At 46.5% G+C, this 23,426-nt stretch overlaps 1 protein-coding gene across 1 annotated transcript in view; it reads left to right on the top strand.

The window, feature by feature from the left end:
• The window catches only part of Scp2 (sterol carrier protein 2), a 42,182-nt gene extending 19,096 nt beyond the window's left edge, over positions 1-23,086 (top strand). Inside the window, exons 4-7 of the mRNA XM_045139398.1 lie at positions 3,700-3,815; positions 12,536-12,665; positions 19,039-19,118; positions 22,090-23,086. Of these exons, the coding sequence (XP_044995333.1) occupies positions 3,700-3,815; positions 12,536-12,665; positions 19,039-19,118; positions 22,090-22,185 (422 nt within the window). The 3' untranslated portion in view covers positions 22,186-23,086. The remainder of the gene's footprint in view (positions 1-3,699; positions 3,816-12,535; positions 12,666-19,038; positions 19,119-22,089) is intronic.
• Positions 23,087-23,426: the final 340 nt, after the last annotated feature.

Here is a 23,426-nt window from a genome sequence, read left to right on the forward strand (position 1 = left end):
TCTCCAGCCCCCGATATTTTAAAGGATATTTAATTTTTCTTTACTTATTTGACAGAGGGAAATAGGTAGGGGGAGAGAGAGAATGGGTGCCACAAGTCCTCCAGCTGCTGCAAATGAACTCCAGATGTGTGCGTCCCCTTGTGCACCTGGCTAACATGGGTCCTGAGGAATCAAACCTGGGAGCCTTTGGCCTTGCGCAGGCAAACGCCTTAACCTCAAAGCCATCTCTCCAGCCCTCCCTCCATGCTTCTTCCCCTCTGTCAGCGAACACTGTTAGGTGTTCCCCACTCCACAAAGTTCATTTTCTTTCTCCATATTCTATTTTATTTTTATTTATTTGAGAGAGAGAGAAGACAGGGAACAGGCACGCCAGGGCCTCCAGCCACTGCAAACAAACTCCCAGACCACATGCGCCCCTTTGTGCAACTGGCTTACGTGGGTCCTGGGGAATCGAACCTGGATCCTTAGGCTTTGTAGGCAAGTGCCTTTAACTGCTAAGCTATCTCTCCAGCCCTTTGTCTGGCTCCGAGACTGTGAAATAATGCCGTTCCCGAGGCCACTGTCCCCGGTACACATCTCTCCTGCACCTTGCTCCCAGGGATTTCAACACCCACTCTGCTGAGTCTGGACTTGCATCCACCAGCCTCTGGTGTGTCACTCAGCTGTCCTGCTGACTGGACCCTGAACCAGAACTCTGGTCCCCTCTGCCCCCCCTCACTACCCTTCCTTCCCTAGTTAGGCTTCTATACCTCAAACAGCCCTCTTCATGCCCTGTTATTAAAGACTTACTTATTTTATTTTATTTATTTGAGAGCAACAGACAGAAAGAGGCAGAGAAAGAGAGAAAATATGGGCACACCAGGGCCTCCAGTCACTGCAAGCGAACTCCAGATGTACTAGGGAATCAAGCCTCGATCTGGGGTTCTTAGGCTTCATAGGCAAGCACTTAACCACTAAGCCATCTCTCCAGTCCTTCATACCCTCATCCCCAGCCACAAAGCCTGTGGATTCTCTCCCTCCTCTCCCCATCTCTGTTGGCAGACTGTGTCCATAAGCCAGGCCACCATCACTACAGAAGCCCTCCTCCACCCCCTTTTTTTAAGAAAGCTACTTATTTTATTTTACTTATTTACTTGCAAGCAGAGAGAGATAAGAGACAGACAGAGAGAGAATGGGCACACCAGGGCCTCCAGCCTCTGCAAACGAACTTCAGATGTGTGCGCCCCCTTGTGCATCTGGCTAACGTGGGACCTGGGGAACCGAGCCTCGAACCGGGGTCCTTAGGCTTCACAGGCAAGCACTTAACCACTTAGCCATCTCTGCAGCCCTGACTTTTTCTTTTTCTTTTTCTTTTTTTTTTTTTTTGAGCTGAGTTCTCACTCTAGCCCAGGCTGACCTGTATTTCACTATGTAGTCTCAGGCTGACCTTGAACTGACAGTGATCCTCTTACCTCTGCCTCCCAGGTGCTGGGATTAAAGACGTGCGCCATCACACCCAGCCTAGACATTTTTTTTTCTTTTCTTTTTTACTATTTTACTTATTTATCTATTTTTGATAGGGAAAGAGAGAGAGAATGGGCGCGCCAGGGCTTCCAGCCACTGCAAATGAACTCCAGATATGTGTGCCCCCTTGTGCATCTGGCTAACGTGGGTCCTGGGGAATCAAACCTCGTTCCTTAGGCTTCACAGGCAGACGCCTTAAACCGCTAAGCCATCTCTCCATCCTTTTTCATTTTCCCTTTTAAAACAAGGGTCTAGTTATGTAGGTCAAGTTGTCCTGAAATTCACTATGTAGCCCAGGTTGGCCTTGAATTCATCATCTTCCTCCCTGTCTCCTCTCTCAAGTGCCGCCACAGCCAGCTGAGCTATTTATGGTGGAGATAGCGATCTGGGCAGCATGTGCCTGGTTCCTTCCCTAGAACTGACCAGCGGAGTGTGTGGAGGGGATGGGGGTGGGGGGCCGTCAACACATCGGAAAATTGATCAGGCAGTGAGGGTGACAAAGAAGAAAGCAGAAGTGATGAAGAACAGCTGTGTACTCTTTCCCTTCTCACACGCGACCCTTGACATTCTGGAGCCCGGGACGCTGACAGTGGCTATTACTGTTGACCGTGCACCATGCACTCTGCATCTACACAGGCTTCTGTTTTATTCTTTATTTTATTTTATTTATTTTATCTTAGGGAGGGAGAGAGAGAGAATTGGCGCACCAGGGCCTCAGCCACTGGAGTGGCCCTCCAGATGCTTAGTGGGCACGTGCGACCTTGCGCTTGCCTCACCCTTGTGCGTCTGGCTAACGTGGGGTCTGGAGAATCGAACATGGGGCCTTAGGCTTTGCAAACAGGCGCCCTAACCGCTAAGCCGTCTCTCCAGCCCCAGGATTCTATCTATTTATTTGTTTATTTTGATTTTTTGATGTAGAATCTCACACTAACCCAGGTTGACCTGACCTGGAATTCACTATGTAGTCTCAGGGTGGCACTCACGGCAATCCTCCTGCCTCTGCTTATTTAATTCCACAAGGCCCTTGCTGCGCTCCCTTCCTCCCTCTCTCCCCTTTGTGCCCTGACACGAAGTCACTTGCCCGGAGTCACGTTGCTCGTGAGTGAAAGGGGCAAGCCAGGTCTTTGTGACCATAAGGACTATGTTCCTGCTGCCTTATCAAGCCATGATCAGAAGTTGTTTCTTAAGGATCAGCAACCAATGGACATGAAGTCTGTTATCTCTCATTACAGTGAGAAGTGAATCTCCAGTCCAACCTTTGCTCCCTTATCATGTCATTCCCTGATGACTCCTGTCCCCCCCCCCCTTGAATTATCACAGAAGTCTTTTCCCTGCCCCCCACCCCCGTCTCTTTACAGTTCTATTTTCTAGCTGACAGCCACATTTATTTTTCAAGACACATAAATTAGATCGTGCCCTACTGTTTTCCTGGATGTGTTTAAAATAGGAGTTTCTGGGCAGCAGAGATGGTTCAGCAGTTAAGGCTCCTTGCCTGGAAAGTCTAAGGACCCAGGTTCAGTTCCCCATTATCCACGTAAGCCAGATGCACAAAGTGGCACACATGTCTGGAGTTTGTCTGCAGTGGCTAGAGGCCCGGGTGTGCCCATTCTCTCCCTCCTTCCCTCCCTCTTCTCTCTCTCTCTCTTTCCCTCCTTCTGTCTTTCCCAAATCAATAAATGAAAATAAAATACATTTTTTTTGTTTTTGAGGTAGGGTCTCACTCTAGCCCAAGCTGACCTGGAATTCACCATGTAGTCTCAGGGTGGCCTCGAACTCACGGTGGTCCTCCTACCTCTGCCTCCCCAGTGCTGGGATTAAAGGCGTGTGCCACGAGGCTGGGCCCTGTCTTCTTTAGAAGTTTAAGATCTAATGGAAATGTTACCTTCCTGCTGTGTAAAATACCACTCCTTCACCCATTCTCACGTTGTTTTCTTCCCTGTAACTGTATGCTTTATTTCTTTGCTTGTTTCCTTCGCTTGTTAATGGCATCTTCTCTGGTAGCACTTAGGTTTCCTGAGGGTAGCTTTTGTATATTTGTAAGAACAATATTGGGGTGAGTAAAATAAAACTTTTAAAAAGTTTTCTTTAGATAAGAGTTAAATAAAACATCTCTGTACTTAAGGTTTTTTTTTGAAAGTTACTATTGTATAAAGGTTGAAAGCCCAAGTACTTATGTGACTCCCTGAATTGAAACAGATTCCTTTCTCAGTTCCTTTAGAGCGCACCAGATTGAGGCTGCTCCCACCAGCTCCACAGTTGATGGGTTCAAGTCTCAACTCATCTTTAAGGAGATCGAGAAGAAGCTTGAGGAGGTAAGAGCTGCATGAAGCCACCCGGGACCCGAGGCTGGGAGAAGGCAGAGACAACTTTCAGGTGTTTGCAAGAGGGCACAGGTGAAGATGTATGAGCTTTAGACCCCTGTGCGCCAACCAAGGCTTCCTTATGTCGCCAGTATGACCACATCTCAGGAATATACGAATCTCCAGGTTGAATTGCAGACCTTCAATAAGGGGCTGGAGAGATGGCTTAGCGGTTAATGCGTTTGCCTGCAAACGGTTCGATTCCCCAGGACCCACGTAAGCCAGATGCACAAGGGGCGCACACGTCTGGAGTTTGTTTGCAGTGGCTGGAGACCCTGGTGCACCCATTCTCTCTCTCTTTATCTTTTTTCTCTCTCTCAAATAAATAAACAAATAAAATATATGTAAAAAGAAAACCCTCCAATAAGCAATATATAAAATCATCATTCTCAGTCCCCTTTGGCACAGAAATATCCAGTTATGAGTAAAGTTCATATGTAAGGGGTTCTCATTTATCTTGGTACAATATCTTTATCCCCCACTCCCAATGGAAAAAAAAAAAAGACAGTTTCACTGTGTAGCACAGGCTGGCCTAGACCTCAGTAGATACCCACTCTGTCCTCTAAACTCTCTCCTTATATTCCAGGGTTGTGATTGTAAGTGTGAGCCACCATTCCTGGCTTTGTAATTTCCTTCTCAATTAAACAGATTTTACTTAGAATCATCCCAAAGGACATTTAAACGGACCTTATGGGTATCTCCTTAAAATGTTTGTGTCTTTAAAAAAATACATATTTACATTTTAGAGAGAGAGAATGAATGTGGGTGAACCAGGGCCCCTTGATGTTAGAAATGAATTCCTGCCACCATTTCACCATGTTGTGTACCTGACTTTTCATAGGTACTGAACCAGCAGGCTTTGCAAGCAAGAACTTTTAACTGCTGAGACATAGCCCAGCCTCCCCATTTTTTTTTTTTTTTTTTGATGTAGGTTCTTGTTCTAGCCTAGGCTAACCTGGAATTCACTGTAGTCTCAGGGTGGCCTCGAACTCACGGGGATCCTCCTATCTCTGCCTCTAAAGTGTTGGGATTAAAGGTGTACGCCATCACACCTGGCTATATCTATATCTATACATATATATATATATGTTGTTGTTGTTATTATTATTTTTAAATTACAGTCAGTTGAACCTGTTCACACCTCCTCACCAGCAGCAGGGGTCATCTCCACCCTTGGGATTTCTGGTATAAATCACTCGAGCCTCTGCTTTGAAACCAGTTTGATAAGTCTTTTACTGAGGAGCCCCTGAAGGGTTGCCCTGGCCGGGGAAGCCCGAGATCTTTAGTTTCTCAGAGACCACTGCACGGTTGATAAGCTTAGAGTCAGGAATTTTCTCACAGACTTTGTCATAAGTAGCTTTGTCAAACAGGCCTCGGCTGTTGAGCTTGTCCCACACTTTGCCCTTGGGCCACTTCTGTTTGGCCTTGTCCCCAGACTGGTTGAGTGGGTGTCTGTCTGTCTTGCTTAGCTGACTTCCCAGCATCTTTCTCTCCCTCTTGCCGTTCTTGGGCGGCATGGCACAGCCCCGGGCGACCGCTGCGGTTTCACTAAGATGTCGGACAGAAAGCCTCCGTTTGTGTTTTTCAGAGTACTTTCTGGTTTTTATTTCTCTTGCCAAAATTTTTAGTAATTAGTCGGGCTTAGCGGCGCACGCCTTTAATCCCAGCACTCGGGAGCAGAGGTAGGAGGGTCACCGTGAGTTCGAGGCCACCCTGAGACTACATAGTGGATTCCAGGTCAGCCTGGGCTAGAGTGAGACTCTTACCTTGGAGGGAAAAAAAATTAGTAATTATTAAATTCACATTGCACAAAAAAATTAAAATTTTAAAATCTTCCTGTATTGTACCCCTTTGATTTTTACTAAAATTTTAACAATGGTGAGCATTCGTTTACTCATCTCTTGTTCTGTGCATAAAATTGTAGTTTTACCTAGCTAGGGCCATCATACAATAGATATTTTTTTTTGTTATACCATATCTACAGATATATATATATTTTTTCAAAGTAGGGTCCCACTTTAACCCAGGCTGATCTGGAATCCATGATGTAGTCTCAGGCTGGCCTTGAACTCACAGTGATCCTTCTACCTCTTCCTCCCAAGTGCTGGGATTAGAGGCGTGTGCGTACCACAATATCTGACCAGATGTAATTTTATATGACGTAGGTAGTGGTGTGTTTTTCTTTTGTGACTGTACTGGTGACTGATCCTAAGACCTCCTTCGTGATAGGCAAGCACTCTTCCACTGAGCTATATCCTAGGCCTATAATTTTTTTTTTTTTCAAGGTAGGTCTCACTCTAGCTCAGGCTGACCTGGAATTCACTACATAGTCTCAGGGTGGCCTTGAACTCTCAGCGATCCTCCTACCTCTGCCTCCCGAGTGCTGGGATTAAAGGTGTGAGCCACCACACCTGGCCAGAGCCCCTAATTCTTAATAGACAAATCACACTAAAACAGTCCTAACAGTTACCTTCCAAAAAGGGAGGTTTTGTTTTTTTTTTCCAGGCAAAATTGGATATTTTATTATTTCAAATGTAGAACTTTTTTTTTGTTGTTTGTTTTTGTTTTTGTTTTTCAAGGTAGGGTCTCACTCTAGCCTAGGCTGACTTGGAATTCACTATGGAGTCTCAGGGTGGCCTCGAACTCAGTGATCCTCCTACCTCTGCCTCCCGAGTGCTGGGATTAAAGGTGTGCGCCACCACGCCTGGCTTCAAATGTAGAAGTTTTTAGAAATCTCCTACTTCTTTTTTTTTTTGTTGTTTGTTTGTTTATTTTATTTTTTTTCTTCCAAATTTTTATTAACAACTTCCATGATTATAAACAATACCCATGGTAATACCCTCCCTCCCCCCACTTTCCCCTTTGAAACTCCATCATACCCTCTCCCCCTCTCAATCGGTCTCTCTTTTAATTTTGATGTCATGATCTTTTCCTCTTATTATGAGGGTCTTGTGTAGGTAATGTCAGGCACTGTGAGGTCATGGATATCCAGGCCATTTTGTATCTGGAGGAGCACGTTGTAAGGAGTCCTACCCTTCCTTTGGCTCTTACATTCTTTCTGCCACCTCTTCCACATTAGACCCTGAGTCTTGGAAGGAGTGATAGAGAAATCTCGTTCTTATGTGATTTATTTTATTTATTTATTTGCAAGCAGAGAGACAGAGAATGGGCGCATGGGGGGCCTCCAGCTGCTGCAAATGAACTTCATATGCACATACCACTTTGCATTTGGCTTACAGGGAGAGAATGAGCGCACCAGGGCCTTGTTGCTGCCAGTGAACTCCAGGCACGTGTACCACTTTGTGCATCTGGCTTCATGTGGGTACTGGGGATGCAAACCCCAGGCCTGTTGTTAGGCTTTGCAAGCATGTGCCTTTAACCCCTCCAGCCCGAGATGTCATCTTTGCTTTTAGATGTAGAGGACCACATGAGTCTCAGTCACAGCCAAGTCACACTTCAGATGAAAGTAGGACTGTTCTGAGCCAAAGATGTCAAGACAAGTGACCTGTGTGCTTCACTCCTGCAGTTTCACAGAGTAAAATAGAAACGCTGCCCATTTCGCAATTCCCCTATGTGGGACATAGGGCTTGCTAACATCCAAGGCGATTGCACCATGCGTAGGAGGCTACGGGCGTGACTGATGTGTCTTGCGCAAGGACCAGCATTCCCAGAATACTCATAATGATCAACAGGCTCTCGGAAGTGGAGCAGAGCCAAGCTGATAACCCCAGGCTGACCGTGGCACTGTTGTTAGAGACACAGACCTTCAGGCTGCCATCTTGGGGCATTCCCTCCATGGGGCTGCCTTGTCTTTATTTATTTATTTATTTTATTATTAGTATTAGTAGTAGTTTTGTATATAGTTTTTCTTTTCAAGGTAGAGTTTCACTCTAGGTCAGGCTGACCTGGAATTCACTATGGAGTCTCAGGGTGGCCTTGAACTCATGGCGATCCTATCTCTGCCTCCCAAGTGCTGGGATTAAAGGTGTGCACCATCACTCCCGGCCCTTATTACTATACATATTTTTCGAGGTAGGGTCTCACTCTGGCCCAGGCTGACCTGGAATTCACTATGGAGTCTCAGGGTGGCCTCAAACTCACGGAGATCCTCCTACCTCTGCCTCCCGAGTGCCGGGATTAAAGGCGTGCGCCACCACGCCCGGCCTCTACCTGGTCTTTTATAACCTGCTGTTTTCTCTCAATGGCATATTTCATGCCCATATAAATCCGTGCCATCCTCTTCAGTGCTTAGAACATGCTCGCACACGTATGCTGTACCAAGTCACACCTGTAAATGCCAAGTTATACTGAAAGTTTGCAACGACATCATTGCAATAAATATTACTTTGCGCTCATGTAATTGCTCATGCCGGGATCAGTTTCATCTAAACCATTAAAAGACAGACTTGTTAGGTGATTAGGTGTATACATTTTTTTTTTCAAATTTTTATTAACAACTTCCATGATTATAAAAAAAAATACCCCATGGTAATGCCCTCCCTTCCCCCCCTTTCCCCTTTGCAACTCCACTCTCCATTTTATCCCCTTTCCCTTCTCAATCAGTCTCTCTTTTATTTTGATGTCATCATCTTTTCCTCCTCTTATGAGGGTCTTGTGTAGGTAGTGTCAGGCACTGTGAGGTCATGGATATCCAGGCCATTTTGTGTCTGGAGGAGCACGTTGTAAGGAGTCCTACCCTTCCTTTGGCTCTACATTCTTTCTGCCTAGATGTATACATTTTAAATTTTCATACAGTTTGCTACACTTGCAACAGAAAGGAGGTACTAATTTATTTATTTATTTTTTAAATATTTTAGTTATTTGACAGAGAAAGAGAGTGAGGGACAGAATGGACGCGCTAGGGCCTCCAGCCACTGCAAACCAACTCCAGGCGCATGCACTCCCTTGTGCATCTGGCTAACGTGCATCCTGGGGAATTGAACCTGAGTCCTTTGTTTTTGCAGGCAAACGCCTTATCCGCTAATTCATCCCTCAAGCCCTATTTTATTTTTTTAATGTAAAAAAATTATTTATTTGACAGAAAGAAGCAGATAATCTATATACAGAGAGAATGGGCACACCCAGGCCTTTAGCCACTGCAAACGAACTCCAGACGCATTTGCCGCCTTGTGTATCTGGCTAACGTGGGTCCTGGGGAATCAAACTTGGGTCCTTTGGCTTTGCAAGCAAGTGCCTTAACCACCAAGCCAAGCCATCCCTCAAGCCCCTCCCTCCTTTTTTTGAGGTAGGGTCTCACTGTAGCTCAAGTTGACCAGGATTTCACTATGTAGTCTCAGGGTGGCCACGAATTTATGGCAATCCTCCTATCTCTGCCTCCCAGGTGCTGGGATTAAAGGCGTGCACCACCACGCTCAGCTATTTTTATTTAGTTGCAAGCAGAGAGAGTGGGTGGGGAGACAGACAGACAGAGAATGGGCACAGCAGGTCCTGAGCCACTGCAAACAAACTCCAGACACTTACACCACCTTGTACATCTGGCTTGACATGGGTATTGAGGAATCAAACCCAGGTCATTAGGTTTTGCAGGCAAGCACCTTAACTGCTGAGCCAACTCTCCAGCTCGAGAATAGCTTGCTCACTCACTCACTCACTCACTCTTTTCATTCTTTCTTTTTTGGTCTCCATACTTTTCTTTGATATTGTTGTCCTTTGTAAAAATCCTTGCTAACCTACTCAGATGCTGTGTTTTGGATTTCCTTTTTATTTTTTATTTATTTATTTGAGGGCGACAGACACAGAGAGAAAGACAGATAGAGGGAGAGAGAGAGAGAATGGGTGCACCAGGGCCTCCAGCCTCTGCGAACGAACTCCAGACGCATGCGCCCCCCTGTGCATCTGGCTAACGTGGGTCCTGGGGAACCGAGCCTCAAACCGGGGTCCTTAGGCTTCACAGGCAAGTGCTTAACCGCTAAGCCATCTCTCCAGCCCATCCTTTTTATTTTTTATTATTGACAACTTCCATAATTATAGACAATAAGCCATGATAATTCCCTCCCCATTTACTTTCCCCTTCACAGCTCTACTCTCTATCATATTTGGATGTCTTTTTAAAAATTTTTATTTATTTGAGAGTGACAGACAGAGAAAGAGGCACAGAGAGAGAGAAGGAGGGAGGGAGGAGGAGAGAGAGAGAATGGGCATGCCAGGGCCTCTGCAAACGAACTCCAGACCCGTGCACCCCCATGTGCATCTGGCTAACGTGGATCCTGGGGAATCGAGCCTTGAACCGGTGTCCTTAGGCGTCACAGGCAAGCGCTTAACCGCTAAGCCATCTCTCCAGCCCATATTTGGATGTCTTTTATTGCTAAGTGTCCACTGAAAAATGAGGGCTCAGCTTAGTTGTTTTCTTTTTCTTTAACTTTTTTCAGCCCTGTTAAACTGATCAGTTATGATTACATTAGAGATTATCTGCTCTGGGGCCTGAGGTATGGCCAGGGATTCAGCATAGAAAACTTCACATTCTTGGGATTAACAAAGCAGGGCTCTCTTCAGTTTACAGTGTGTTTTTCGCTTTGCAAATACATACCTCTTGCTCCCATTTAATTTTCTACTTCTTCATAACCTCAACTCCCCCCCCCAAAAAAAAAAACAACTTTATCCCTGTCCGTTTCTCCTTCCCACGACGGTTAGTTTCCTCAGCGTTGCAGCGCTAGAAAGTAAAAGGTCTTGGGATCTTTGCATTAGCAATAACAACCCGGCAAGAGATTTTCTTTCCACCTTTGTCTTTCTTAGCAATGCTTCATTGCCCTGCTTTGAATTCTGTCTTTTTAATTTTTCTCCCGATTAAGTTTACAGTAGGACCTACCCTATGCCCACTGAGAGAGAAGCACTTTTCTTCCCCCAGGGAAGCACTTAGAGCTTTCTTAGGACTAATGAGCTCCAGTTTCACAGCCACATTTTCTTTTTTCTCTTTTAACTCCCTCCTCATTGGTTCCCTTACCACACTTTCACTCCTCCGGATGAAAATGCCGAGCTACCCCAAAGGGCCTGGTTTTGTAAGTCAGTTCGTCCTCAAAACTAAAAAGCAAGCGCAGATGAATAATACACCTCTGTTGAGAAAAAGGGGAGCGGGGTAAGTGGCAAAACGGCAAGCATTTCTCTTCAGGATGCAGACAGAACTTCTGGATTATTCGCTAGGGTTCTCCTCCTGTAGCATGTTGGAGTTTGCTCGTGGGTTGTCCCTGAAGCACTGTGCAGGCCGACAGATGCAACTTATCCGTCTCACGCCACTGGCCCCAGAGGACATCTCACTCTTGGATGACTAGCGTACCACCCCAACATGATTAACCCCCTTTTTTTGGGCCCTCTCCACAGAACCTCGAGAGAAGATTTTATTTTATTTTATTTATTTTGATTTTTCAAGGTAGGTTTTCACTCTAGCCCAGGCTGACCTGAAATTCACTGTGTAGTCTCAGGGTGGCCTTGAACGCACAAGTGATCCTCCTACCTCTGCTTCCCAAAGTGCTGGGATTAAAGACGTGCACCACCACACCTGGCTTCTTTCTTCCCTTCCCCCCTCCCTCCCTCCCTCTCTCTCTCTCTTTCTTTCTTTCTTTCTTTTCAAGGTAGGGTCTCACTTTAACTCAGGCTGACCTGGAATTCTCTGTGTAGACTCAGGATGGCCTTGAACTCACAGTGATCCTCCTACCTCTGCCTCCCGAGTGCTGGGATGAAAGGCATGTGCCACCACACCTGGCTTTATTTTATTTTATTTTATTTTTTTTTGGTTTTTCGAGGTAGGGTCTCACTCTGGCCCAGACTGACCTGGAATTCACTATGGAGTCTCAGGGTGGCCTTGAACTCATGGCGATCCTCCTACCTCTGCCTCCCGAGTGCTGGGATTAAAGGCGTGCGCCACCACGCCCGGCTACCTGGCTTTATTTTTTAACTTAAAAAATTATTTTCATTTATTTATTTGAGAGAGAGAGAAATAAGAAATAAGCAGGTAAAGAGAGAGAACGAGCAAAAGAGTGAGACAGAATGGATGCGCTAGGGCCTCCAGCCGCTATGAACAAGCTCCAGATGCGTGTGCCCCCTTGTGCCTCTGGCTTATGTGGGTCCTGGGGAATTGAACCTGAGTCCTTTGGCTTTGCAGGCAGGCACCTTAACCGCTCGGCCATCCCTCCAGCCCGAGAGGAGATTTTAGACAATGGAGGAAGACACTGAATGTTCTTTAAATTCAGTTAACGTGGCAACAGATGCTCTGTTTGCCTCATGCTCATGTTGATGGAAATTAGTTAGGGACGGTGTGATCAGCTGGAGCACTGAATGTGGGATTAAACTAAGCCAGGGTTGAAGTCGCATTTCACAGCTTTCTTACCTGTACGGAGAGAGGTGAGGTGGAGTCAGGAACGCCCGAAGCTCAGGGGCCAGTTTGTGTGGCTTTCTCGGTAGCAAATACAAGGGATGCTCTTTCAAATAGAAAGCTGGGTGTTATGGCGCACATCTTTAATCCCAGCACTTAGGAAGCAGTGGTAGGAGGATGGCCGTGAGTTCGAGGTCACCCTCAAACTACTTAAATTCCAGGTCAGCCTGGGCCAGAGTGAAACCTTACCTTGAAAAATAAACAACAACAACAAAATAATTTGCTTCGGCAGAAAAATCAGAAAAGGGGTCCTAAGGTAATTCCCAGTGTTATTTTTGATCTCCAGGAAGGCGAGCAGCTTGTGAAGAAAATCGGGGGCATTTTTGCGTTCAAGGTGAAGGACGGCCCTGGGGGCAAAGAAGCCACCTGGGTGATAGACGTGAAGAATGGCAAAGGCTCCGTGCTTCCTAACTCAGGTCAGTGCACCAGCGACAGCTTCACGCCAGCTGTCGGCTGCCAGAACCGGGGTGCGTCAGAACTGGGGTGCATCTTGGTGTTCCCTCTGACGGCTGGCTTCAGATGTACCAGGCCTCGGGAAAAACCCGTTAGTCCCTGGCGACAGCTGGAGGTCACAGCCGCCATCCTGCCAAGATGCCGAGGCTCTGTACAGATCCACGCTCAGACTTTGGGCTTAAGTTGGTCCGGAGTCGTCATCCACCTATTTAACCTGGCAGTCTCATTTTTCCTCCCTGTAAAGTGGGCACAAGTGTCACCAAGTAGATGCGGGCCTTAGGAGAATTCTCTCTTGGTTGTGAGTGGCCTTGGAGCTGTGCTCGCCACCTCTACTTCCCCCTTATCCAGCTCTTTTTTCTTTTATTTTTTAAAAATTATTTATTCATTTATTTGAGAGAGAGAGAGAATGTGCACACCAGGGCCTCCAGCCACTGCAAACGAACTCCAGATGCATGCGCCCCCTTGTGCAGCTGGCTAACGTGGGTCCTGGGGAATCGAACCTGGGTCCTTTGGCTTTGCAGGCAAATGCCTTAACCCCTAAGCCATCTCTCCAGCCCCTTTTAGTTGATTTTCAAAAGAATCATCCAGATCTTCTTTGAGCCCCTCTAGCCAACCTTCGTCATGATCTTTTTTCCCAAATCTGTTCTTGCCAAGGTCTCCAGTGCTCACTCCCTTGCTAAACACTGGTTAATTCCTCCGTGCACCCCTAGCTTTTCTTCTCTTTTCGGTTTTCTGAGGTAGGGTCTCACTCTAGCTCAGGCTGACCTGGAATTCACTCTGTAGTCTCAGGGTGGCCTTGAACTCATGGCCATCCTCCTACCTCTGCCTCCCGAGTGCCGGGATTAAAGGTGTGCGCCACCACGCCCAGCTTATTTTGAATTTTTTATTGAGAGGGAGAGAATGGGTGTCCCAGGACCTGCAGCCTGCTGCGAGTGACCTCCAGACGTATGCACCCTCTTGTGTGCACATGTGACATTGCACACTCGCATCACTGTGCGTCTGGCTACGTGGGACTTGGAGATTTTTTTTTTTTAATTTTTTTTTTGTTGTTTATTTTTATTTATTTATTTGAGAGCGACAGACAGAGAGAGAAAGAGGCAGATAGAGAGAGAGAATGGGCATGGCAGGGCCTCCAGCCACTGCAAGCAAACTCCAGAGGTGTGCGCCCCTTGTGCATCTGGCTAACGTGGGACCTGGGGAACCAAGCCTCGAACCGGGGTCCTTAGGCTTCACAGGCAAGCGCTTAACCACTAAGCCATCTCTCCAGCCCAGGGACTTGGAGATTTGATCATGAGTTCCTAGGCTTCGCAGGCAAGCACCTTCACTGCTAAGCTGTGTCTCTCCAGACCTATTTTTCTTTCTTCTTCTTCTTCTTCTTTTTTTTTTTTTAAATATTTAATCATTTGCAAGCAGAGAGATATGCAGAATGGATGCGCCAGGGTCTCCGGCCACTGCAAACAAACTCCACACCCACATGCCACCTTGTACACGTGGCTTAGGTGGATGCTGGGGAATCGAACCTTGTTTCTTTGGCTTAAGCAATCACCTTAGCTGCTAAGCCATCTCTCTCCAGCCCTGTTATTTTTCTTCATAGTTCTTTTTCTATTATTATTATTGACAGCTTCTATACTTACAGATAATAAACCATGATAATTCCCTTCCTTCCCCCACTCTCCCCTTCACAACTCCACTTTCCATCATATCCCCTCCTTCTCTCTGTTAGTCTCTCTTTTATTTTGATTTCATCATCTTTTTCTCCTGTTATGAGGGTCTTTTGAAGATATTGCTAGGCTCTGCAAGGTCTTGGATGTCGAGGCCAATTTCTTTCTGGCCAGTTGCATTGTAAGGAGCCCTCCCCTTCCTTTGGCTCTTACATTCTTTCCTCTACCTCTTCTGCAATGGACCCTGAGCCTTGGAAGGTGTGATAGAGATATTTCAGTGCTGGTGAGTGTAATATGTGCATTTATCAGACAGGAGCAGGCTTTATACCCCTAAGGCTCTTGACTTCCCCTGCCATAGACCTTTTGACTAGGTTTTCAGTATAAGGCATGTATTCCCTCCCATAGAGTGGGCCTCCAGTCCAATAAAAAGTTCAAAAGTATCAGATTAAAAAAAAAACAAAAACTGGAGGCCGGGCGTGGTGGTGCCCGCTTTTCATCCCAGCACTGGAGAGGCAGAGGAATGCCATGAGTTCGAGGCTACCCTGAGGCCCTATAGTGAGTTCCAGGTCAGCCTGGGCTAGAGTGAGACCCAGTCTTAAAAAACCAAAAAAAAAAAAACAAAAGGGGGGGGGGTTGGAGAGATGATTTAGGACTTAAGGCACTTGCCTGTGAAGCCTAACAACCCAAGCTTGATTCCCCAGGACTCACATAAAGCCAGATGCAAAGAGGCACATGCATCTGGAGTTTGTTTGCAGTGGCTGGAGGCCCTGGCGTACTGTTTGTCTCTTTTCTCTCTGTTGTTTCTCTGCTTGCAAATAAATAAATAATAATTAAAAAAAAAAAAAGAGTCTTTGAAGATACCCAAACCTGGGTTCAGATTTTACGTGAAGTGTATATTGTCCCTACGTCCAGTTGTCTCACCTAGAAAATGGGTATGTCATTTCTGTTGATAGAACTATTGTGATTAAATGAGATAAAGTACAGTAAAGCACCTAGCATGGTAAGTGTTCTGCAAAGGAGTCACTGTTTTTCTCCCCAACCGTATGTTAAATATTATTTTCTTTTGACACATAGGCTTGCCTAAGCCCCCCCCCCTCCAAAGTACTTGTGGAACTGAGAAAGAATCTGGAATCTTCCAGGTGAGGTGGCACACGCCTTTAATCCCAGCAGAGGCAGAGGTAGGAGGATCGCTGTGAGTTTGAGGCCATCCTGAGATGACATAGTGAATTCCAGGTCAGCCTGGACTAGAGTGAAATGCTACCTTGAGAAACAAACAAAAAAAGAAACAAAAACAAAACAAAAGGAAAGAATGTGGACTCCATGGGCAGTCACTTAAAACTGGGCTGGGGGCTGGAGAGATGGCTTAGCGGTCAAGCGCTTGCCTGTGAAGCCTAAGGCCCCCAGTTCGAGGCTCGGTTCCCCAGGACCCACGTTAGCCAGATGCACAAGGGGGCGCACGCGTCTGGAGTTCGTTCACAGTGGCCAGAGGCCCTGGCGTGCCCATTCTCTCTCTCTTTCTCTGCCTCTTTCTCTCTCTGTCTGCTTTCTCTCTGTGTCTGTTGCTCTCAAATAAATAAACAAAAATAAAACTGGGCTGGGAGTGTTGTGTTCCTCCACAGGGTGGGGAGTGTGGGCTCCACAATAGGAATCTGCTGTGCGATCTCAGGCAAGCGACTTGACCTCTCTGGAGAACCTTCATGGAGGTTTTATAAAGTTCAGGCAACCCCAGGTCCATGAAGGTCTCAGTGCTGTCAGAGCTCAGCAAGTGCCCGGACCACAGCAGCTGGATTTTATTTATTTATTTATTTTTTATTTGAGAGTGACAGACACAGAGAGAAAGACAGATAGAGGGAGAGAGAGAGAATGGGCGCGCCAGGGCTTCCAGCCTCTGCAAACGAACTCCAGACGCATGCGCCCCCTTGTGCATCTGGCTAACGTGGGACCTGGGGAACCGAGCCTCGAACCGGGGTCCTTAGGCTTCACAGGCAAGCGCTTAACCACTAAGCCATCTCTCCAGCCCAGCAGCTGGATTTTAATTGCCCACACCACATCACCTGTTTCATGCCAGAGAGACCTTCTTGGGAAAGTTAGCCCCAGACCCAAGTATTTCCATTTGTTCGTTCCTTTCCCTGTCTCTTCACGTGTATCTGCAGCAGAATTGGATTTCATTTGGTTTTGCTTTGTTCAGGTAGTGTCTCGCTCTAGCCCAAGCTGACCTGGAATTCACTATGGAGTCTCAGGGTGGCCTCGAACTCACAGCGATCCTCCTACCTCTGCCTCCCGAGTGCTGGGATTAACGGTGTGCACCAGCATGCCCAGATAATCTCACATATTTCTTTAAATGTTTTTATTTTAATTTACTTATTTGTTTGACAGAGAGGGAGAGAGAAAGAGAGAGAACGGGCGCGCCAGGGCCTCTAGCCACTGCAAAGGAACTCCATGTGCATGCGCCCCCTTGTGCATCTGGCTAGTGTGGGTCCTGGGGAATAGAACCTGGGTCCTTTGGCTTTGTAGGCAAGTGCCTTAATCACTGAGCCATCCCTCCAGCCCTAACATCACATATTTCTATGGTAAGGAGCTAAGGACAGTCTCACCGGGTCCTCTGTAGGATTGTACAAAGCGTGATCTAGTTATTGGCTGGAGTCAGGCCCTCATCGAGAGACTTGATGGGGGGAAGTTCCTTCATCTAACCTCACCCAGGTTCTTGTGGCTGTGAGAATGACAGCTTGAGTAAGATACTGTCTAGAGTCGCCCCCCAGCTTCTGAGGAAGTGTGGCCCTCTGGGTGATAGGCCCACACACAGGTAGCTGGCTGCGAGCTGCTCAGATCCCACAGGAGGGTGAGCGTGAGGCTGCTGGCAAGACGGAGGCTTATGTAACACGAAACCATAGGGGCCCTGTCCAGCAGCATTGCCGCATTCTTTTGGCTGGAAACACATCACACGCAGAATCTGCTCATTCTGGAGGGAGGGGCTTGGACAAAGGATCATGCAGGCAGGGATCACGGGACGACCTTGTAACTTGGTGTCTAAGTTGACCACTGTTTTTCCGTACTTCTATAGTCAAGTATTGTTTTTAGGCAAAAATGGGAACAGCCTTAAAGATTATTCTGTAACTAGCCAGGTGTGGTGGTGCATGCCTTTAATCCCAGCATTTGGATTGCTGTGAGTTCGAGGCCACCTTGAGACTCCATAGTGAATTCCAGGTCAGCCTGGGCTAGCATGAGACCCTACCTCAAAAAAAATAATTAAAAAAAAAGTTTATTCTGGTACTAGTTTTATACCAATGTCATGAGTGATCTAATATAAACAATTTTTTTTCACGTCAGTATGTCTAGATTTTTTTAAAAATTATTTATTTGAGAGAGAAAGAGAGAGGCAGATGGGGAGAAAGAAAGTATGGGCACACCAGGACCTCCAGCCACTGCAAACGGACTCCAAACAAATGTGCCCCCTTGTGCATCTGGCTTACGTGGGACCTGGGGAATCGAACCCGAGGTCCTTAGGCTTCCCAAGCAAATGCCTTAACTGCTAAGCCATTTCCCCAGCCCAAGATTTATATCCCTGACCATGGCTGCATTATGTTCAAAAATATGTACATATACACTGCGCTTTCCTTAATTCCCTCTTATTAAATGGTGAGTTTGCCACATCTTTTTTTTCCACTTAAGAAAATACCATTTTATATATTTTTATTTATTTAAGAGAGAAAGGCAGATAGAGAAAAAGAGAGTGGGCACATCAGGGCCTCCAGCCACTGTAATTGAACTCCAGACACATGTGCTACCTTGTGCATCTGGCTTACATGGGTCCTGGGGAATTGAGCCTCGGTCCTTAGGCTTTGCAGGCAAATGCCTTAACCACTAAGCCATCTCTCCAGCCCTGCCACATCTTTTTTTTTTTTTTTTTCCAAGGTAGGGTTTCACTCTAGCCCAGGCTGACCTAGAATTCACTATGGAGTCTCAGGGTGGCCTCGAACTCACAGCAATCCTCCTACCTCTGCCTCCTAAGTGCTGGGATTAAAGGCGTGCGCCACCACGCCCAGCTGCCACATCTTTTTTAAAAGGTATTTTATTTACTTATTTGAGAGATGGCGGGGAGGCTGTGCCTGGGCTTTAGGTGGGTACTGGGGAATTGAACCCCAGGCCTTCAGGCTTTACAAGTTAGCTCCTCTAACCACTGAGCCATCTCTCTAGCCCAAGGCTAACACATCCTTGACGGAAGTGTGTGTGTGTGTGTTGATTTTTTCCTGGCTGCTTCTGACTGTGATTCTGTTGCAGCTTAGTGGTGTGTGTGTGTGTGTGTGTGTGTGTGTGTGTGAGAGAGAGAGAGAGAGAGAGAGAGAGAGAACGCGCATGCACAGGCGTGCAGGTATCTTGGTGCCAACCTCGAAGCATGCAGTCCTTGCCCTCCACCTCATGTGACGCAGGGACTCTCTTGCACTGTGAACTGGCTGGTCCATGTGGTTCCCACATTGTCCCAGCCTGCCACCTTGCCGTTGGGGCACTGGGGCGACAGGTGCCGCATTGGGTTCTGGGGATCTGACCTCAGTTTGCCACACTTTGCTTTAGCCACTGAACCATCTTCCCCCAGGCAGGGCATGATCCTGAAAAAAAAAAAGTGTCTATGTGAACCTTTCTCTTCTCTCTTTCCTTCCCCTGCATGTCTCGGCTTTAGACAAGAAGGCCGACTGCACAATCACCATGGCTGACTCCGATCTGCTGGACTTGATGACCGGCAAAATGAACCCCCAGTCGGTAAGCACAGGGCAGCTTGTACACCCTAGCGCGGGTCTTCCCGCCCTGCTTCAGACCCACAAAACTCAGTGTCCCCACGATGTCACCCTTACAAGTGACAAGTCATCTGTGGAACAAGCAACATACCAGGCACCGTCCTGTGTGTTGGAAGTGCCGGCTGAACGAGAAGTACAGTCAGGCTGGAGGGATGGCTTAGCGGTTAAGGCGTTTGCCTGCCAAGCCAAAGGCCCCAGGTTCGATTCCCCAGGACCCGCGTTAGCCAGATGCACAAGGGGGCGCACGTGTCTGGAGTTCATTTGCAGTGGCTGGAGGCCCTGGTGCGCCCATTCCCTCTCTTTCTCTCTATCAAATAAATAAATAAATAATATATATATATTTTTTTTTTCAAAAGAAGTAGCTCTCACACTCAGGACAGTGACCGTTTGGTAAGAGGCGTTTCTGTGGAACAGTCAAATGCAGCCAAAGACCCAAGAACGCCCCTTGTGGTCTACGGTCAGCGCAGGTAGAGGTAGGGGCGGCCAGGAGAGCGTGCGCGCGCTGCAGAGGTCAGCAGGCACCATGGATAGATGGCACAGTTTTCCCCCGGAGGGAGGAGGGGTGTGCAGAGGCAAACCTTTGTACCCACACTCTCTCTTTTCGCTTGAGATGCCTTTCCCTGACAGACCCCTTGCCTTTTCTAGTTAGCTCCTCCAAGGACTTCCTCCCAGACGTTGGGGAGCTTACGACCAGTGGTTTTCCAGGCCACGTGTCGCACTGGGCAGAGCACATCTCACTAGTCTTGGTGTTTCTAACCCTTGGCACGATGTGCGATGGTGTTAGGTTGTGGTAAACGATTGTTGGATTAAACTACATTTTTTCCAAAGCATATTTATGCCTCACGTGGCTCTTCATGGTCCCAAGTTGGCAAGGCGTCCTCCTGCCCTTCAGTTGTACGATGCGGGACGGACAGACCTGCGGGCTGAGCTTTCTGCCACCTGATATTCGGAGCTTTCCATTAGCAGGAAAGATACTCAAGCCGCGTGTGATGGCACACCCCTTTAATCCAAGCTCTTGGGAGGCAGAGGTAGGAGGATCACCGTGAGTTCAAGGCCACCCCGAGACTACAGAGTGAATTCCAGGTCAGCCTGGGCTAGAGTGAGACCCTACTTGGAGGAAAAAAAACAGATGCTCAAGAATTTTCCCTACATTGTAACTTAACCTCTTGTTATTGACTCAGCCTCTTTTGGTTTTGGGTCTTGTTCCCTGATACTGTTATTCACTATCCTCCAAAACTAATTCCCACTTGTATTCCTTTTTACATATATAGTAATAATATATATAATATATATTATATAAATATAACATATATATAGAATATATACTATGTATAGAACATATAATATATACTTATGTATTTACATATCATATATATTTATTTATATATATATATTTTCAAGGTAGGGTCTCACTCTGGCCCAGGCTGACCTGGAATTCACTATGTAGTCTCAGGGTGGCCTTGAACTCACAGTGATCCTCCTACCTCTGTCTCCGAAGTGCTGGGATTTAAGGTGTGCGCCACCACACCCAGCTTCCTTTTAAGATATTCTTATTTATCTATTCCTTTCACAGAGAAAGAGGGAGAAAGAGAGAGAGAGAGAGAATAGGCACACCAGGGCCTCCAGCCACTGCAAACAAACTCCAGAACTACCTTGTGCACCTGGCTTACGTGGGTCCTGGGGAATCGAACCTGGGTCCTGTGGCCTTGTAGGCAAACGCCTTAACTGCTAAGCCATCCCTCTGAGCCTGCTTCAGTGGTGCCGTGCCTGGGAGATGTGGATCTGAGGTTTTAGTGGAGTCCACACCACAGGCACTGGCATTTTTGCCCACATGGGTCACGCTAGAAACCTGGGGGGAAGCAGAGGCCTTCTGGACAGGAGCACATGGCTTCTACCCCTGGGCAGATGTCACACCCCATACATCCACTGCCCGTGTTCTCCCAGTTTATGTATGTACTGGCTTTAAAGGGGCGTGGAGAGCAAGGAGTGTCTGTCCCTGACCTTCAGCACCTGTCAGCCCCGCAACAGAGGAAGTAAAGATTAACTGTGAGCTAACATTTAGTTGAGGATTTGACTGGAAATCATTGAATGCAGAGGAAATTCTAATTTGAGTGTTTGGCTTCAGTTAAAACAGAGCAATGTGTTCTCCAGAAAAAGCCACATGTAAAGGACACCCAGGGCCAGCTTGCGATGACCTTTGCTCTTTGACTCTCTAGAGGGGGCATGTGTTATTTTCTTTTAACTTAAAGAAGACCGGGTGTGTTGGTGTACACCTTTAATCCCAGCACTTGGGAGGCAGAGATAGGAGGATCGCCATGAGTTGGAGACAGCCTGAGACTACAGAGTGAATTTCAGATCAGCCTGGGCCAGAGTGAGACCCTACCTCCAAAAATTAAAAAAAAAAAAGAAAAAGAGTTATCAAGTTTCAATTGTACTTATCCATATTTTTATTTATTTATTTATGAGAGAGGGGTAAATAGAGAATGGATGTGTCAGTACCTCCAGCCACTGCAAACAAGACTCCAAACACGCGTATCACATTATGTGTGTGGCTTTACCTGGGTACTAGGGAATCGAACCTGGGTCCTCTGGCTTTGCAGGCAAACACTTTTAACCACCAAGCCATCTCTCCAGCCCTGTTTTTTTTTTTTTGTTTGTTTTGTTTTTGTTTTTGTTTTTTGAGGTAGGGTCTCACTCTAGCCCAGGCTGACCTGGAATTCACTCTGTAGTCTCAGGCTGCCCTCGAACTCAGGGCGATCCTCCCACCTCTGCCTCCCAAGTGCTGGGACTAAAGGCGTGCGCCACCACGGGCCTGGCTAAGTTTCCTATTTTGTAGAAAGCTACAGAACCTGGATAGGTGACCTTGGTGCTGGAGGGGTGCCTGAGGAACAGAACCCTCCTCCTAATAATAGCCTTTTCTTTCTTCTCACTCGCAGGCCTTCTTCCAAGGCAAACTGAAAGTCACGGGTAACATGGGCCTGGCCATGAAGCTCCAGAACTTTCAGCCCCAGCCGGGCAAGGCTAAGCTGTGAAGCGCCCCCTCTGGCAACCGTGGCCAACCGAATGAGATATATAGATACCTCACTATCCATATATTTCATCGCCCCAACTTAGAGGGAAGCTACGCGTTGGCGCGTGACATGAGGTGGATTTGTTGTGTAATAGGCGTGACCAGTTGTGATCTCCCTAAGCTCTGCGTGTGCGGGGTCCTGATGATATATACTGCTGTTGCTTTGTGGACTTGCATAGAACTAACTAATTGTGCACGACAGATTAATAGCAATTATGGTGTGGGGTCAGTTGGATACAGTGAAGAGCAGTGAAATCGGAAGACTTGTAAACAAAGCTCTTGTTTTGCCTAGGAGTGTTTCTAAGGGTGATTCTACTGAAGATCTGACCCAAGAGTTTTCTTTAGAACCAGGGGAGAAACAATACGGGCAGCTGACTAGAAGGCCATGTTAAGCACCTAATTACATCCATCACTTTCTTATTAATAGTTCTTAGGATCCTGTACTGAGAGTTAAAAAAAAAATTTCATTAAAATTTTGCATTTCCTGTCGGGCGTGGTGGCGCACGCCTTTAATCCCAGCACTTGGGAGGCAGAGGTAGGAGGATCACCGGGAGTTCGAGGCCACCCTGAGACTACATAGCGAAGTCCAGGTCAGCCTGGGCTAGAGTGAAACCCTACCTTGAAAACAAACAAAGAAACAAAAAAATTTTGCATTTCCTGCCATCAAAAGTGATGTTTTTCTTCCCAAATAAAATAAAAGAATTACAGTCAGAGCTTGGGGTGGGAAATCGGATAGCAGAAGCAGGCCTATTTTTAAAGTGATATATTTTTTAAATGGGTTTCTTTCTTGGAAAATCAGGGTACTAGAGTCGTAAGCTACTGTTGCTAACAATAATTGAATAAAGTTTGCTTTCATATTATAATATTAGTAAGTCTATACACTCAATACACTTATTATAATTTTCCTTTTTCATATGCTTAACTATCTGCATTTATCTTTTGAGTTTTTTTTCTAATTCTATTTCTTATAACTTAGATACAGTTTAGAAATGATACTTTTGGAAGAACATTAATAGAAAATTAAAATAGCCCTTGCTGGACTCCTTTGTTTTTATTGTGTGTGTGTGTTCTTTATTTTATTTACTTATTGTTTTTACAGTATCTAATCTTGGAGAGTCTCTTAATTAATTTTTGTTTTATTTTTATTTATTTATTTGAGAGCAACAAGCAGACAGAGAAAGAGGCAGAGAGAGAATGGGCACG

Source organism: Jaculus jaculus, chromosome 21, assembly GCF_020740685.1.
Source record: "Jaculus jaculus isolate mJacJac1 chromosome 21, mJacJac1.mat.Y.cur, whole genome shotgun sequence".
NCBI classification, from domain to species: Eukaryota; Metazoa; Chordata; class Mammalia; order Rodentia; family Dipodidae; genus Jaculus; species Jaculus jaculus.